The 19,087-nt window shown below is 25.1% G+C and overlaps 1 protein-coding gene across 2 annotated transcripts in view; it reads left to right on the forward strand.

Moving 5' to 3' along the window:
* LOC129964814 (unconventional myosin-Ie-like) overlaps positions 1 to 18,865 on the forward strand; it is a 93,865-nt gene extending 75,000 nt beyond the window's left edge. For both annotated transcript variants that reach the window (XM_056079134.1, XM_056079133.1), the window contains exons 12-29: positions 593 to 760; positions 1,032 to 1,205; positions 2,740 to 2,820; positions 3,463 to 3,548; positions 4,508 to 4,589; positions 5,566 to 5,672; positions 5,765 to 5,863; positions 6,518 to 6,662; positions 9,398 to 9,512; positions 10,239 to 10,408; positions 10,505 to 10,564; positions 11,597 to 11,682; positions 12,071 to 12,220; positions 12,987 to 13,135; positions 14,275 to 14,442; positions 15,549 to 15,711; positions 16,464 to 16,639; positions 17,714 to 18,865. In XM_056079134.1, the coding sequence (XP_055935109.1) occupies positions 593 to 760; positions 1,032 to 1,205; positions 2,740 to 2,820; positions 3,463 to 3,548; positions 4,508 to 4,589; positions 5,566 to 5,672; positions 5,765 to 5,863; positions 6,518 to 6,662; positions 9,398 to 9,512; positions 10,239 to 10,408; positions 10,505 to 10,564; positions 11,597 to 11,682; positions 12,071 to 12,220; positions 12,987 to 13,135; positions 14,275 to 14,442; positions 15,549 to 15,711; positions 16,464 to 16,639; positions 17,714 to 17,790 (2,256 nt within the window). In that variant the 3' untranslated portion in view covers positions 17,791 to 18,865. The remainder of the gene's footprint in view (positions 1 to 592; positions 761 to 1,031; positions 1,206 to 2,739; positions 2,821 to 3,462; positions 3,549 to 4,507; positions 4,590 to 5,565; positions 5,673 to 5,764; positions 5,864 to 6,517; positions 6,663 to 9,397; positions 9,513 to 10,238; positions 10,409 to 10,504; positions 10,565 to 11,596; positions 11,683 to 12,070; positions 12,221 to 12,986; positions 13,136 to 14,274; positions 14,443 to 15,548; positions 15,712 to 16,463; positions 16,640 to 17,713) is intronic.
* Positions 18,866 to 19,087: the final 222 nt, after the last annotated feature.

Consider the following 19,087-nt stretch of genomic DNA (forward strand, 5'->3'; position numbering starts at 1 on the left):
TTGTTCTTTTCCAATCATTAAGATTGTCATAATACATAAAACTCTTTAATTCAAAATTAAAGCTTGTAAAAATTCAAATTTGGGGGATATATTTGCTATAAATGTAGGCCAAATATTTACATTTTTTTATTTATTTGATATTTAAATTATTTTAAATCATTAAAGATTTATTGGATTTTTGCTCTATGTATTATTTCCTTATTCATATATTTTATTTAATGCTAATTAGGTTTCCTATTTAAATATATTATTTACTTTTGAAGTAAATTTCTGAGCTGATCTTATATTTAATTTGATAGTATTTAGATATTGTGAAGAAAATTAATGAAATTTTAGCAAGTAAATATAAGAGTTAAAATTAAATATCTAATTATAATTTTTCTTCTAAATATATTGTTTTAAAATAGATATCATAAAAAATACTATGTTTTTGTACAAAATGAAATTTTATTTGTGTTCAAAAATTTATTCAAATGTGAAAATTCTTGCATATTTTAAAAAAATATATGTGTATTTGTATATGTATGTATTATTAAATACTTATTATTTTTAACTTCTTATTTTTAAAAGAGGTATCATTCTTATTATACAGGTTGTAAACTCAGCCATGAAAACAGAAGTGTCTGAACTTACAATTGGAATTCTTGATATTTATGGCTTCGAGATTTTTCAAAAAAATGGTTTTGAACAATTTTGCATAAACTATGTCAATGAAAAGTTGCAGCAAATATTTATTGAATTGACTCTAAAAGCAGAACAAGTAAGTTTTAAATAGTTTATTACAAGTTTTTGTACTGCAAATTATGTATTCTTGTCTTTTCAAGTTGATTTTTTTTTGTAATTTTTATTTCATTAATTTTAAATTAATTTTACTTATTAATCATGTGATGATGAAAGTCTAATTAAGCTAAAAAGGCAAAAAAAAAAATCTATTCTTTGAAATGAATTAAAAGTTAAATTTGTTTTATACTAGTGATTTTTTTCTCAACATTAAAAATTTCTTTATTTAAAGAATTGTTTCTACTTTTTAGGAAGAATATATTCAAGAAGGCATTAAGTGGAATTCCATTGAATACTTCAATAACAAAATTGTGTGTGATTTAATAGAAAATAAAACTTCACCTCCTGGTATAATGCCAATTGTAGATGATGTCTGTGCTACAATGCATGCTGTTAGCGAAGGATCCGATGCTCAACTTCTTGGTGTAATATATTTTTCTGCCTTTTTTTTATTTCAAATTTTTGTTATTGCTTGTAATTCTAGTTTATGAACTAAATTCCAAATACGTAATTTTAACTATTCATTATCAAAATGAAAAAGAATCCAATATTATAAAATAATTACTTCAAATTTTCTTTTATGAGTTGCAATTATATTACAAACTTTTCATATTATTCATAATTTTGAACCAATTTTAACTGCCATTTCTGTGTTCTAGAAATATGCTTCTATTAAGGCATTTTTGTTGCTTTCCGTCCTAATCTTTAAATACTCTTGATGCTTTACTTCATTATCAACCTTGTTATGGTTTGGCATGTTTTTTCGTCTTTAATATTCAAAAAATCTTTGAATTGAAGTAATGATATTAAATTAGATTATACCTATTTTTAATATAATCTATATAAATAAAGCTGAAACATTAATTTACCCCTATAAAAATTCAAACTATTAAGTACAAATTAAGTACAAACTATTAAGAAGGTCAAGTCAAAAGATTTGTCATTACTTAAATAATTAATTTATTAATTGAAAATTATGTTTCCATTTTGCAGATGCATTATTTTTCAGTCAAAAACTATAATGATATCTAAGATTTTAAAGTAAATAACATTTAAAATAAGTAAAACAGACCAATCGAGAATTTTATTTCTGCCTTATTAGTATGAGAAAATGTCTAACCAAAATTATTTTGAGTTTTCCTGTTACTTAAAAATTAATTCAAAATTTGACTATATTTGCTTTTAACTGTCAGTGAAGATTGTAATTCATTGTTAAATTTGGTTGATTTTTTTATACTATATTATAAACATGTATTCATGTTAAATTGTTAATCATACTTAAAAAATTAATAACAATTATGAAAAGTAGGTTTTAAAAAATTGTTTGCGACAGTCTGTTATTTTCGAGAAATAATGAGATCTTTGGTGCAACACATCTTCTAATTTTAATTAAAAAATGAACTTAATTGGCATAAGGTGATTTTATTGATTATAATATGTTAATTTAATGTAAATTTTACTTTCTCTTGCATTCTGTGTAATAGCTGATTTAATGTTTATTAATTATAAAATCTGCTATAAATATTTGTTCACTAAAAATATTATACGTTTTGCTTTCAAATATTGAAGTATAAAAAATATCTTAATGAAAGTTTTTTTGACAATTCATTTTGCACTAGTTAAAAACATGGAAGTAATTTCTTCCAGAGTAATGCTGTCAAAAATAAAAATAATAATAATAAAAGTGAAAATCAATCTTCATATCAAAAATAAAAATTTAGGAATTTATCCAAATGATTGATATAGAAGTTAAATAATAAATCTTTATTTCTCATTATTTGCCTGAATTTTTTTTATATATTTCTTAATTCATGTCTTACTTTTTTAATAAATATTATTTAATAGGAACCTATAGCTATTTGTATAAGTATATTTGGACTGTAAATTTGATACAGTTTTTGTTATTTGTTTTAAGTTTACCATTTTATCGAATTTTCTCTTTTTCTGCCTTTATTATAGAAATTGTGTAAGGCTGTTGGTACACATGCTCATTTCCAAAGTGCTGGCGGTGGGTTTGTTATTCATCATTATGCTGGAAAAGTAAGTATTGCACATACATATAACTACTGCATATATTTTTTATTAAAACAATTGTTGTTATTTTTAATTAAATATTCAAAAACTTCAGCCTTTTAGAGATAAAAAGTTATTATTTAATGCTTATGATTCTTAATTTAATTTCCACCATTTGTATAAATTCTATTGATCGTCATAAAATTTATATATAAATTAGTTGGAAAACGACTTTTGGTTTCCTGTCTTATTCTGTGAGAATAGATAAATATAATTAGTACTTTATTATTTTATTTTTGACAAAGTTTAATGCTTATATACATACACATATATATGTATGTGTGTGAGAGAGAGAGGGCGGAGGTCACCAGTCCCATAATGGTGCTAATGAAATAATTTTAATACAAATGAACATACAATAGATTTCTTTCAAATAATATTCTTAGGCCAAATTGAAGCAAATGCCGAAAGGTCACATTATATAGTGAAATACATATTAAGATCCAGATCTGTCAACTTTGCCAGTCATTTATGATCTGCATTACACTACTTTTCAGATTTGTACTGATATCAATACTGTATATTTTGCATCTTTTGTTATCATACATTTGATGCAATTGTAAATTTTATCATTTAAAGTAATTTTTTTTTCTGAATACTTCCTTTTAGGTTACTTATAGTGTTGATGGCTTCTGTGAAAAAAATCGAGATGTTCTCTTCACTGATATAATTCAAGTTATGCAAAGTAGTGAAAGGTAATACTAACTTTAAAATTAGATTTGACTTTAATATGAATCTCGGTTATTTCATTGTTTATTTGTTTCAATTAATTCAGAAGCAATTAAGTTGATTCTTTGGTTTCTTGGTGTTATATTTGCAAAAAATAATATTAATACTAATAATAATGAAAATAAAAAAAAGTTCATGAAAAAATGTAATGTTATTTTCAATTCATTGCATGTGAAATTCATTTTAAAGTAATTTGTAAGAAATAGCATGGATATTTTTGTTTTTATATTTTTAATAAACATGATGTATATTAATTTTTTATTCATTCATTACATGAATATGTGAAATTTTTTTGTAGTATTTTAATATTTATTTCTTTATTCTAATTTCATGGTTTTAGATTTGCTAATGGAACTGCATTAATTCTTCTAATTTAAAAAAAAATGTAATAATAAAAGTAAAATATAAAAATGTAATTAAAAAATGTAAAAATGCAATGTAAAGGAAATCAAAATTATGGTTTTAAATAATATATCTGGTTACCTGTAATGAAACAGCTGCTGACATTAATATATTCAGTTCATGTTAACAATTTTAATATCATCATTTTATTTAATGTAAAATTGATTACTGTACATAGGAAATTTCAAATTATTTTCACATATTACTGTTTTTCAACAATGAAATACAATGCAGTTTTTAAATTTAAAAATTATTCTTTTTATAAAAGGGAATATCTAACTCCACAATTTATGCATTTTTGAATTTAACTGGAATCATTACTATATATATATATATATATATATATATATATATATATATTAATGGTATTTGGAATTTAACACTATAATTTGAATACACAAGAATTTGAATTTTATTTTATGAAAACTTTTACAGAATTGATTGTTTCTAAAACTATTACATGAATTGTACTTTTTAACAAACTATGTAAATTTTCACATTTATCACATATTTTTATTTTTAGTTCCTTTATAAGAAATCTGTTTCCTGAGAATGTTTCAGGCACTGTTAGAAGCAGGCCAACTACTGCAGGCAGTAAAATTAAAGTATGTTGATATTTTCTTATTTCATATTAATCATTATTACATTCATATTTATCCTGAGGCATCTTGAATCTAATTTTTTTGTGCTTGCTTTACTTTTGCTGTTAAAACAATCTTTTCAAAACTGTTAGAAAAATTGAGCATAGATTAAAGAATCTCTTAAACAAAATTTTGAGATATGCCGCTTTCATAAAACAAAATATTAAAAAAAAATGCTAATACTAAATTTTTTCCAAAATTATTGATTGAATTAGGAATATTTAATTTTGTGAAAAATTCCATCTATTAAAATTTTAGATGCAAATAAAATAATTAGTTACAATTTCTGATAATGAATCAATAATCCATTGAATGATAGTTGACTCTAACTATCTATTAGTGGTTTCAACCTGAAGTAGAAAATTTTTATGGGAGATCACTTAGCTTGTTCCAATACATATTTCTTGAAATAGTGCTGGAATGAAACAAAATGTATTCCTAAATCTGGATTTCCATTATATTTATGAAAAATATATCCCAGTGATAATTTATTAAGGGAGACTATCTATTTAAGTTTTTCAGGAGCATCTCATTCTTAACTCTGATTTACCATTGTCACTAATCTCATCCTTTTTTTTTAACGCTCTAGTAATGTTTCAAATTAAATATTACTAATCATTCGAGAATCCTTTTTTAGCATCTTTTTTTCCCTTTTTCTTTATGTTTCTTCTATAAACCTCTAAATTATCATGCATATTCCTTGGAAAGTACACACATTTTAAGTTGCAGCGAGTAATTAATTGCTATACAGTATACAATTGCCTTTAGATCCATTAGTTGAAAGCTAAAACATTAATGTATGATAATATTACATTAATTTTTAATAATTATTTATGAAGCTGTAATAGTATTATCAAATGCTCTATTATAGTATTATCAATGCTCTCTTATTGTATTATAAAAAAATTGTGTAAAAATAATGTGAATTATATCCTTTCAGACTCAGGCAAATCAGCTAGTTGATGCTTTGATGAAATGTACTCCTCACTACATTCGTTGTATAAAGCCAAATGAGACTAAAAAACCCCATGATTGGGAAGAAGACAGGTAATTTTATATAATTATATAAAAATTACTCTATTCAATTCTTTAATTGAAGTATCTTATGTGTCTCTAATCAATTTCATTTTTGTTTTCAGGGTTAAACATCAGGTTGAATATTTAGGTTTAAAAGAAAATATTCGTGTTCGAAGAGCTGGTTATGCTTATCGTAGGCCATTCCAGAAATTTTTACATCGGTATAATGTTTAATTTTCTACTGTTATATAACTTTGACATACCATTAAAATTAAAAACTCTTTCTATTAATTATTTTTATGGATTATTACTAGCCATATAAAATATTAAGTATTTGTTCAATTATTTTGAATTTTGATACTATAACTAGATAATGCAACATTTAATATTTTATAGATATTTCTGTAATTTTTGTAATAAAACTGTATAACAATTGTAAAATTTCAGTAAGTATTTGATTTTTATTATGATGGTTGAAGAATTGAATCTTTTTTTTGTTTTGTTTTTTTGTTAAAATTCCTTTAATATTTTCTAATACTGTTAATACTACAATAATATAATATTATAATAATAAGGCTATTTTCTAATGAAAACCTAATAAAAGCATCATAAAAACTTTCTTTCATAAAATTATAATTTTAGATTTTTGAATAACATTTTTTATTCAATTTTTTTTATTTAAATATAGAATTAATAGATAATAGAATGTTTTGATAAAGCATAGTTATTCTGTATAAAGTATTGAAATACATCATTATAAATTAATTATTTATATGTGTTAAACAAAGTTATGTCCATATCCCTATATTATATGATGCATCTTATTTTGTATTACTATAATATGCAATATAATTTTTTTATTATTTTCAATATAGGTATGCAATCCTTACAAAAGAAACGTGGCCTTCTTGGAGAGGTGATCCTAAACAAGGTGTAGTTCATATTTTGAAAAGTGTAAATATGGATGATGATAACTATCAGATGGGCAAAACAAAGATTTTCATCAAAGCTCCCGAGTCAGTAAGTTGGAGTTTTGATTTTTTTTAATAGTGTATCAGACATTTTTAAACATTTTGCTTTTTTAAATCCTTATTCAAAATTATAAGTTGCATTTAAAATAACCCATTAAAAATACTTTAATATAATAATAAATTTTCTAAGTGATTACCTCAACATAGTGGTCATTTGTCATATTTAATTGACCTATATTGTTGAAATAACTTCTTGGAACAGCCCTTCAAAACTTTGCAAATGACAGCACTGATTGCTGATTGATTCGATTTGTGTTCAATTATTTATTCCTGCCCTCCCCACTTTTTAAAATAAGAAATATAAACTTATTTATTTTTGTAAAAGAAAGGAGAGGGAAAAAAGAACAAAACAGCAGAAATTAAATCAGAATCTCTACTTTTATATACAGAGACTGCACCAAAGTTGGTTGTTATTACTAAACATAAAGCTAGGAGCTATTATCAAGTATAACCTTTTGTTCCCAAAACCATGTTTGAATTCTTGAATTTTGGCTATAGAAGTACTTTATTAGCACGATAACAGAAAGTTGACTGAAAAGCAGATTTATTAATAATGTTTAAAACTTAATTTAAAAAGAGCTTTCAGTTATAAAAAGATGTAGTTGTAATTATTATTTCTACTTTCAAAATAACCAATCCTTCAATACCTACTACCAAAGCAATCAACCCCTTCTGAATAGCAGATTTACCTTGGAGTGGAGAATGACCATTTCAGAGAGGTTTACTGTATTAAGAATTCTTGAAGATACATTAAAGTTATCTTAATAAGTGTGCAAGTAGGAACTCGATTTTTTAAAATTTTTTGGTCAAAATCAATTTTGTTGAAAATTTACTTGTTATAAAGATTGATTATCAAATATTCTCCATTACTATTTATGGTATTTTGCTTTTTATTGGGTAGATGATAAATGCCTTTGTGGTAATTAAAAAAAATAAAACCTGATGGTTTAGAAGCAAAATAATTATTGAACCATTTTCACGCATCTTAAAATTTTATGTACTGCTGAACTTTCAAATGCGAAGACATCGGTCTGGTTAAATGGTAATCAGAAATAACCAAGTCTGGAGAATGGACAGCATGCAGAACAATTTCTCAGCCTAAGGAGAAGATAAGTTCCTGGGGTTCGTTTTGCTGTTTGTGAACGAACGTTGTCATGCAACAATATCACTTTCCGCTTTTCTTTGTCATAAATAGTCATTTTTCCACCAGAACGTCACGTAATTGGATCAAGTGGGCCTGGTAACATTCATTTGTAAGTTCATAGTACATTACTCCTTTCCAATCCCATCAGACACTCAGTAACACTTTCTTGAAATGGAGATTCTTTTTTACAACTGTTGTTGAGGGATGGATAGATCAATCGATGCTCATTTGTGTTTAGGATTGTCATACAAAATCCACTTTTCATCACTTGTAAAGATTTTGTACCAAAAATTCTTTTGCACTGAAAAAACAAATTTGTGCAGCTATCAACTCTTCACTTTTTCTTTTCTTCTGTCAGTTTATGAGGATCCATTTTTCTATCTTCTGTAGCTTGAAAATTTTAATATTTTACTTGAATTTCAGCATCTTCAAATTTTTTTTTACTGCATCCAGACGTGGATCATCTTCAGGACTAAAATCTCCACCTCGATATTTGCAAACCATTTTACTGTTGAATGGCCTGAATTTCCAGAAATGTTCACCCAAAATTGAATTGATTAATTCCATAACTTGAACAGCATTTATTTTTTTATTATTATCTTTCTCCATTTTAAAACAGAAAAGAATACAATGGCATAAATATAACTTATCAACGCCTATCCCTCATGAAATTGATACTCATAAAATGACAACTTGTAAATTACTGAAACTTATGTCAGCAAAACCGCAATGACTAAGCTATTTATATTTAAAATGGTTAGCAAATTGGATGAATTTCAATATGTTTTTTGATACAACCAACTTTAGAACTGAGTTTTGACTTGCACAGTTATTTGGTAATTATTTAGGTTTATGAATTTCATAGGCTTCTGTGAATTTTCCTCTTAATTTTCATTGAATTAATGCTATAATATGTATCACATTTCAAAATTTATAGGGTTCTTTGCTAAACATATAGAAATAAATACTCATATGACATCAGAATTGAAATATGTATTATTATCTGTACTTTTTTTAGGATAATATACTTTATTATTTTGCCTATCTCACTAAAATTTCAGTAAGCATAATTGAATGCCTGGTCCTTTTGTTAAAAAAGAGGTGCTGTATTTATGCTTGAACATTTATCTTTTGAGCTCTCTGTTTCACATAATTAAAATATTTCATTCAAAACTATTCTTGCAGACCATATTCTTCTTTTCATAGTCCTGGACACATTAATGTTTGGTTGGATATTTTTTTAAAAAAATGTAATAAATTCATTGGAAACTGCTACCAGAAAAATGTATAAAAGGCTCATTTTCCCCCTGAAAGACTTATTTGATAGAAATTCTTAACCTTCAAAGACTCTGAGAGCATGAATTTTAACATCATCTGATATAAAATGATATTTATAATTTTCAGTTTTTTTAAGCCAGTGGAAGCTTTTTTGTTAATAAAATATATATAAATTTAATTTTTTTATTAATGAAATAAAAAAGGATTTAAAAATAACTTCTTCATTAAAATTGTTGAAAATGTACATTTTTTTTTTAATTTCATTTCTTTACGTTAAAATCTTTTCTGGATGCATTTTTTAGCTGTTCTTGCTTGAAGAAATGAGAGAGAGAAAATATGATGGTTATGCCCGAGTCATTCAAAAGGCTTTCCGACAATATTTTGCTAGGAAACAATACCAGAAATTGAAAGAACAAGGTAAATAATATAAATTAAATATCTCATGGTGTGTTTTGTAAAATGCTTTATTTGTTATATGTGAATTTTGTTCTTCAGCTGATTCATAGATCTTTGTAATGCAGTATTTAGATTTATATAACAGCCCTTATTAAATTTTCATTTCTTTTTATTTCATCATATTTTCTCTTCTAAGATGTGTACTTCTTAATTTTATATTTTTTCTGAGTGTAAATTAATTTTTCCTTTTGTAGATGTGTACTTGTATATTGAGTAATTTTCCATAGTTTTGCAGTTTATGTAAATTCTGTTTTCTTTATTTATTTCCATGTCTCATTTAATAATTCTTTCATATTGTATTGCTTAATTATTCAAGCAGCCTATTATTTTAAATTAAAATCTTTCTATTATGTGAATATTTTTAATTGGATAAACTATCTATTTTGTTATATAAATGAGTTTTTGTCAAATATTTTGATAATGTACTTTCTAAAAGACGTCATAACAAATGGATTAAAAATGTTTTGAAATTGAACATTAAAATTGAAAGAACTGGTTCAGCCTCTTGAAGAGTTAAATTTAAATGTATTGTTTCTGTTAATCAATACCTTGTATTAAGATATTTATTTCTTTTTAAAATTTGATAATATTATTTTTAAATTATATTTCACTTCTTCCCAGCTGTTTCAAATCATTTGTTTCATAATTATGTACACAAAAATGTAATCCTAAGTGTTCTTTCTGCAGCTTCTGATCTTTTCCTTGGTAAAAAGGAAAGACGACGCTATAGTATAAACAGAAATTTTGTGGGTGATTACATTGGATTGGATAATAACCCTGCTCTCAGAGCTTTAATTGGCAAAAGAGAAAGGGTCGAGTTTGCTCAAACTGTAAATAAATATGACAGAAGGTTTAAGGTGAGTAGCACATACAATTGCCACTATACTTTTATAAAGAAAGAAAATATATACTTTTTAAAAAATCTGTGGCTTAATTTTCTGTATTTTTTGCAGATTACGAAAAGAGATTTAATATTATCTTCAAAATGTGTTTATCTAATTGGTAGAGAAAAGGTAAGCACATGAATTTTGTTAAATTATTATTATATAAAATAAAATCTTGCTCTAAAAACTAGATATGAATTGTTCACTATATCACCTTTCCCTATCAAATGAGTAAAAAAAATTTAGATTTAAGTTATTAAAAGGTGAAATGATGCTTAAAATTATATGTTTTGCTCCTGTAAAATAATAATAATACTAATTTGTATTATATTACATCGATTAGAAAATTTATATTATTAGTTTTTCGTGCTCGAAATTGTGAGCTTAGTACTTATCTGCTTTAGTACACAAAGGCAGTGGGATATTTAATTATAAGGCTTAACAGATGTTCCCTATTATTAAAAAAAAATAAATTTTGAATATGTTTTTAATCAAAAAAAATATATGAAGTAAATTGTTTCACAATGTGTAAAAAAAAAAAAACATCTTGTTGATAATTTTTATTCAAAGATGAATGTTTATGCAACCTATCCTTATATTTTATTCCTTTTGTTAAATAAACTTTTAATTTCATGTACATCGGTTAGTTGAAATTAAAAAGTTTTATTCTGCCATACATTTCATAAGGAATCTTATTCTGTTTCATGTTATTTTTTTAATGTTTTCTCATAAAGGCTAATTAAATTTTTGTAATTTTACTTAATGAGTAAATTTTTATGCTAAAATTTTTAGAAATGAATACAACTATCGGAATGATAAAAAAAATGCCTTATTGTAAAATATTGCATTTTGTATGTGCTGATATTTAGTATCAAATATGTAAGTATACACTGAAGTGTGATCATGCATTATACAAGTTGTGTGAATACTATCCTGCTCCTCGTTTTCTCATACACATGGTCTATTGTGTTATAAGTTATATGTTAATTTAATTTTTACTTGGAAAAATGAATTGTGATGAATTATTTCCTGCCATTAAATCTTTCAAGATTAAAAAATAGCTTCTGAATGTTTTTTTCCCCCCTAGGAAATAAGCATTAAAATAATGAATGTTCATCACCTTTATGTATTCTTGTTTTTCATCTTTCAATTTTATTTTAGGTGAAGAAAGGTCCACAAAAAGGATACTATAAAGAAATAATAAAGAGAAAAATTGAAATAGAAAATATATCTCATGTTTCAGTTAGGTAATTTCTTTATGTATTTAATTACCATATTAGCTTATTATAGTTTCTTTAATATTTGTTTTATATTTTAACTTTGTAGGTATTTGAGTTTTGTACATCAAAATAAGGCAGGTTCTAAATATTATACTTTTAATGTTTGAAATATATTTCAATATTTTTTAAAGAATTACTTTAAAAAATATTATGTGTGAATAAATATATTTTTGTATAATTTTAATCAGATTTCTGTCGTATTCAGAATATATTAAAAATGAACTGCCAGGCTAATTGTGCATTAATTCTTGATTCTGATTTAAATAATTCTCCAAAATGTTCCATAGTTAAAACTTTTATTCAAAACTTATTATGACTTGTTTTTTTTTTTTTTTTTTTTTTTTTTTTTTTGTAGTACTCATCAAGATGACTTTATTGTAATTCATGTGAAAAATGACTACAGTAGCCTGTTGGAAATAGCCTTCAAGACGGAATTTCTGACACTACTGAATAAAAAATTTCAAGAAAAGGCAAATAGGGCGTTAAATATTCAATTTAGTGACTTGTAAGTTGAAACTTTTTGTTTGAATTTCAATACCATTTTTAAAATTTGTTTTATCATACTTACAATACAAGTTCCTTTAATTTTCTCTCTTCTTTAGTAAATGATGTAATTTGCCTTAATTGTTTTTCTTTAGTTTTATTAAGTCAACATTATAATAGATACCTGTACAAAAGGACAAAGTAAAAAAAAAAAATTCTTTTAATAAAATATGCTATTGATATTGAATTATTTCAACATAAAAATACCGTAAAATTACTTTTTTGTTGATTGGATCACTCAAAAAATAAGAAGTAGAAAGCTGGCATTTTTTAAAATAATTAAATAAATAAATCATTTTTTCAGATTTGCATTCAAGGTTTCACATATAATATTATTTGTTATTAACTTTATTTGCTACAAAAAAAAAAAAAGGAAAAGGATGCTTTATTGAGTTTCTTTTTTTCCTAAGTAATACAAATCAATTAACATTGAATTAAGTTTTATACGTTTATATAAGGTTTCACACTGTATAAGTATATTACAAATGAAATGTGGCAAATTATATTCATAATGTATAGCCATTTTTTTCAGAATTTTTTTAATTCATTGTTTTTTTGTGAAAATCATTGTGAAATAAAAAGCATATACATAATTTTTTTTTTTTTTCTTTTTTAAAAATTCTCTTGCTAATTTTATCCTTAAGATGTTGTTAAAAATTCAATGTGCTTTTGCTGTCACATTTAATAGCAGAATAATGTTTGTAATCTTTTTCTGTCTGTGTAATTAGACTGGAATTTAAAGTGAAGAAGGAAGGATTTGGTGGTGGAGGAACCAAACAAGTCAAAGTTGTGAATGGCCAAGGAGATCAGCCAGTTTGTAAAATAACCGGAAAAATACTTACAGTTAGTATTGGCACTGGCCTTCCTAAAGAATCAAGTAAGTATCAAACAAACTATACAATAGTCTGTCAGAATAGTTAAATCATTAGTATTCGGTAGCATGTGATTTAAAAACAAAAATTGTTTTAGATGAATATCTTTAATATCATTATAATAGACTTTTAGATTTACCTTAATATTTCAAATATTGTAAGAAACAAATAAAAACTTTTTTAATTGCTCTTAAAGAATATTCTCGTTTGTTGTGTATATTATTGAGATAATTTTAATACTTTTACATTGTTTTGACAATATATTATTGTGCCTAAAATATCTAGGTTATAAAATTATATTAAATCATATATTTAACTTCAATAATGCATATGCTCTATCTCATTAATAATATGTAACATTTTAACATTACTAATAAGACTTTTTAATTCCTCAACTGATTGGAACGTAGATAGTCATCTCAACAACTTTTGCCAGTTATGCCTGAAATGTAGAAAGTCGTTCTTTCTACATTCAGCGAGATACAGGTGCTGCATATTCACTGAACTGACTTTATAGACTTTTAATTGAATCAAAATGACAACTTATTTCAAAACAATATGCCATCTAGTTAATAGAAAAGAAAACTGTTGAATCAAGTGGCTAATACTATTATCTTCTTAAGGGCATTAAAATTTTGAGGAAGTTTTAGTGAGTACATAACAATTTTAAATCTAATATTCAAATGGGTTGTAATTTTCTGAAAAATTGCATTTATGCTAAACATTTGAAGGTAGTTTGAGCTCATAAAACTCATCACTCTTTTTCCTCTGACAGAATTCACAAGGGGCTAATAACAAAGTTATTAGAAACAAAAATAATAATATTTAGATCTTTAAAAAATATATGCATAAAAATGAAGCTTTTCCAAAATATAGGTTTTTAAACATAGATCTGATCTAAGATAGTAGTGTGGCGAATTGAATTGAGTGAGGATCGAACCTGGGACCTTGTGGTTCGCAGCCCAGTAACATGACCACGATACAAAAGCAATTGCTTGTGTAGCGTAGCTGTTTACTGGCTTATAAGCTTTCACCACAGTAGTATTAAAGTGCTAATAAAAACAATACCCCTCAAATATGGTGTTACTTTCTAAAGTATGAAAAATAACACTTTGTGATGTAAATGAAACTAATTTGTGTTTAGGACCTGGCAAAAGGGAATTGAATCTTAGGAACAGAAACTCTGTGCGACCCCTGGTGAATCAAAAGTCCAGGTCTTCCACTAGAATAGTTACTCGTAGAAATGCACCACCTCCACCTACTTCAAACCCAGCTTTGCAGTTAGCACACGCTTTGGAATCTAGAAAAATAGGTAATGTAATTTTTCATGCATCTATTTTAAGCATGAGAAGATAGGCTGTTATCCTTTTAACAATATGTGAAATCTGATTAAATATCAGTTGGCCTTGTCTCAGCCTCCATTATGTGATTCTGTCTTTTATTAACTTTTGTTTCTTTGCAGTGGAACCTTCTTTATCAACATAATGTTCATGAGCACTAAAATCGAATCAAGACAAATAATGAATTGCTAACAAAAAAAAAATGTATTGGCAAATGTAAAATAAAAAAATAATGAATGAAAATACTACCAATAATTTCTAACTGTTCTTGAAATGAGAATATAATGAATCGCCATAAATTTTCAGTCCTCAACTCATTTTTTGAGAAATCTAACATAAAATTGTAAATAGAATGGAAATTTACCATCCCATAGCTAATTTTGATTCATCTGTAGCTTTATTTGCACATAGACAAATTAGTCACTTTATGCCTTAAAAAAATTGTCATGAGTTGGAATTTATGCTTCCTATAATGACAAAGACCAAGTAGTCATGGAATATTTTTAATTCCGCCCAGCATTACAGATAATATGAGACAATTATATAAAAAAATGTGCTTTTTTTTTACATGTTGGAATTCTTTTAATTGAGTGAAAAAAGTTGTATGGTAACAAATTAAATTCCTTAAATTTATCACCTCTTTTTATTTGTTTATAAGAATTAGTATGATGTTAGTAGTGAATCAATTCAAACCAGAAGTTCTTTCTACTACTTTTTATTACGAATTGTACATAACACTAGATTACACTTCCAGAATTTTTATATTAACTCATTTGAGGTGAACTCTCAACCTTATCTAAACAGAACTAATAATCAGTGAAAATCATAGCATTGATATAATTTGTTACAGAAATAATTAATACCTTCTATTCTAATTTAAAACTTCCACTTTATTTAATATTATCAATTTATACTGTTGCATATATATAAACACAATATTTCAAAAACATAACACATTAAATAAATGAAATTTCATGTATAATCATATTACTAAAATTTCATTATGTGGGTCATTTGGAATATTTTTTGGTCGTTATTTGGAATATTAACAAGATAACGTGTTTCTCGTTTCTTTTAGCTGAAGCTGTCAATAATTCTAAAAATAATCAGAGGACTAGTGACAAAATGCCTGGTTTGACCAGAGCTTTCCTTGAGAAAAAGCTCAGTTCCCAAAACAAAGTCCAGACCAATGGAAATAATCCTCAAGATTTCTTGAAAACTCCTGAAGCAGGTGTAGCTGGGTAAGGTTTTTTTTTTTTTTTTTTTTTTTCTTTCTTTCTTTTGTACTTATTTATACAAATAATAATTTATTTATTATTTGTCAAATATTATTATTTTGCTTTTTATTATAATAATTAAATGAAGAAGCATTCTTTCATTTCTCTTCAGGCACAGCTTTTTTATAGTTAATGCAAATCTTTTGATGTAATTGTATAAACTTTGATTTACAGGTACATTATCAACAATCAGTGAGTCAGTGTTTTTTATTGACTGGAATTAAAAGGACTTTAATCTCCCTGATGTATGTTTCCACGTTGCTGAAATTTAAAATCCATTTTTAACTTGTGATTTGTTATTTTCACATTTAGAATAAATGGTACTTAGTTGTGAACAATATTTGTTTCTAAAAAGGAGTAATCAATTGAATACTAAATTTTTTTAAAAAAAAGGCAAAATGTTGCATGATTTAGCATATCCTGAATTGTTAACAGTATTTAATTAATAATAGATTATAAAAAGAATTCATTATTAATTGAATACTATCAATTATTTACATTCTAATACTTTAAATTATCAGCTTTGATAAATTTTAAATTTATCAAAACTTTTTATATCACTACCTGTAGTACTTACAACAGAACTGTAAAAATCAGTTATTTATATCTATTTGTTGTTTATCATTTCATTTGTATTTTGTTAAGAAATTACAATTGTTATAAATTATTATTGGTTATCTTCTGTTCTTTTTTATATTTTATTTTTATTAATGTAGTCTCCAGAGGCTGAATACCAGACAAATTAAACCACCTCCTGGTGGTGGAAGACCCAAACCACCAGCCAAACCTAAACCAGCTCTACCTCAGTGCAAAGCTATCTATGCTTATGAAGCTCAAGACACGGATGAATTAACATTTTCTGTGGATGACACCATAACTGTGATTAAGCAAGGTATGGCCTGTTTTTTACATAATGATATAAGCCTTTTAAAAGTGTTGATGGAGTTGATTGTCTGCCAGTCTGTATTGTTGCATGCATATAAGTGTGATATTTCAAACATGCAACAACTTAAATAAATGAAATTTGATATATAATCATGTGGCTACAATTTTAATTCTTTGTCAGAAAAAGGTACCCATAATATATACTCAATTTTTTCACTATACTATGTAGTAAAAGATGCTCATTATAAAAACTCAAAAAAAAAAATCTGAGCATTTGTGCCTTTTACAAAAATTTTATAAACACCTTTATTAGGTAATTTGCAAGAAAGTTTCAGAAAGATCGTTACCTCTTTATTTCTAATATTTATCCATCTAACTATGCTGTTAGATGAAGATAGTTTCAAATTGCTCTCGTATTTTAATGCATAGCATGTGAAATGATCTAATGCTCTCCATTAGAGAACTTTAAAAAAAGATATTCTCTCTTTGACCAAAAATATAGTATACATTTTGAAATAAGTTTTGTCTGAATGTATAGTAATCATTTAAATGTAACTGCGATATTGGTCATGTAGTACAAATGTATTAGCATTATTTATCATTTTGAGACCTAAATTTATTTCATGTAAAGATTTTTTTTTTTTTTTTTCAAAACATAACTGAATTCAGTGGTGTAACAGTCCCTCTCAATGAAGTTTGCTTTATTGATGTAAAAAACTTTAAGAATTTTGATTAATTGCTGCAATTTCCTACTTTATTTTTCCAAAACTATATTCTTTATTGAAAAAAAAAAAGTACTTTTTCTATTAATGATGGAAAGGAAAGTGGCAATATTACTCGTATTCAAAGCGTCTAACTCAATTCAAATTTAGATATTTATTTACTATCAAAAATTATCATTACTACTAAATACAAATAAAGCTATTTGATACTGTAATATTTATTTAAACCATTAATATTTATAATGTATACCATATTTTTGGGCTGAAAGAATATTTCATAAACCTCTGTCAACAATAATTAGAACATTTTTAGAAAGAATAATTTTATTGTTCTAAAATACTTTTTATTTTAATTCCAGATCCATCTGGATGGTGGCTTGGGAAACTGAAAGGGAAGGAAGGACTGTTTCCATCAAATTATGTTGAAATTATCTAAACCTACTGATTGTTTCATGCCAAGTTTAGATACTGAAAATGACATCCTAATAAGGAGTTCTTTCCCCTGCATCCATTTTGACACTTGAGAGCTGTTTAATTTAAACGATCATTCCAAAAATGATGAATTGTCTTAATAAGTCACATGAACTTTGTATATCCTGCTTTTCGTAGATAAATAACTGCAAAATTGTCATCCAAAAGTAGAGATAATTGACATCATTTTTCAAATTATGAAATTCTCTTTTTATTAGAAACTTTACAATCCAATATTTCTAGAGTATTGACTTCAAATTGATATTTTTTTTATCAATCTATTATTTAGCAATTAGCTAAGAAAATTTTTGTTATATGTAATTTTGCTGGAACTGTTTTTTATTATAAAATAAACCTGTTTTATCTTAAATTCAGGACATGAAAAGTTTTACTTGAATATAAACTAGAGCTTATTTTATTTTTAAAGCAGTAATCTATTCATGATTTTTTGGATTTTAAGTAAAACCTATCAATTTTCAAAATTTTGAACACCAGCAAAAAGAAAAATAAATGTATATGATATTATGATTTAAATAATGATGATTCTTAATATTTTCTTAATTTTATTCATTGTTACCTCCCTAGATAAATTTTTTTCTTTATTTAATTTATTTTAATAATTATTTTTAGTAATAATAATATCACAAATTTGAAATCTACAAGGTTCACTACACATATCTGTGATATTTCTATTTGTAAGTTAAATGGGGAGTTAAAAAAATGTATATATTTATGTAAAATTTTACATGTATGATAATAAAAATATTTTTTATGCATTATAAAACTTTCTACCCATTTATTACTTTTAAATTAATAGGTGCTTGTATTTTTTGTGATTTATGTGCTACCTTTAATCAAAAGGAATTTTTACAGTACCAGTAGGTGCCTTTAGTAATATGATATCTAGCACAATTAATTGAGCTTTAAATTAATTTTTGATTTTTCATCTTCGTATTGCATTATGTAGATCAAATCATAATTCAATAGCAATTTTATACGAATATGTTTTTTATACTGTACAAATATCCTACTAGTCTGTAGAGTAAATAAATATTTTAAAAGAAAAATGTTTTCCTTGCTCAGTCTTTCTTTTTTCTCTCTAAGAAAAATGTTATGTGCTTATATATATTTATATATATATTCCAAAAAATTTATTACTGATATATTATGAATGGAATATCTTTAACTCAATATACATGATTACATACTTACAGATGTGAGCTTACACAATCCATTGGAAAAGACCTGATAGTATTTATCTT

Source organism: Argiope bruennichi, chromosome 1 (genome assembly GCF_947563725.1).
Source record: "Argiope bruennichi chromosome 1, qqArgBrue1.1, whole genome shotgun sequence".
NCBI classification, from domain to species: Eukaryota; Metazoa; Arthropoda; class Arachnida; order Araneae; family Araneidae; genus Argiope; species Argiope bruennichi.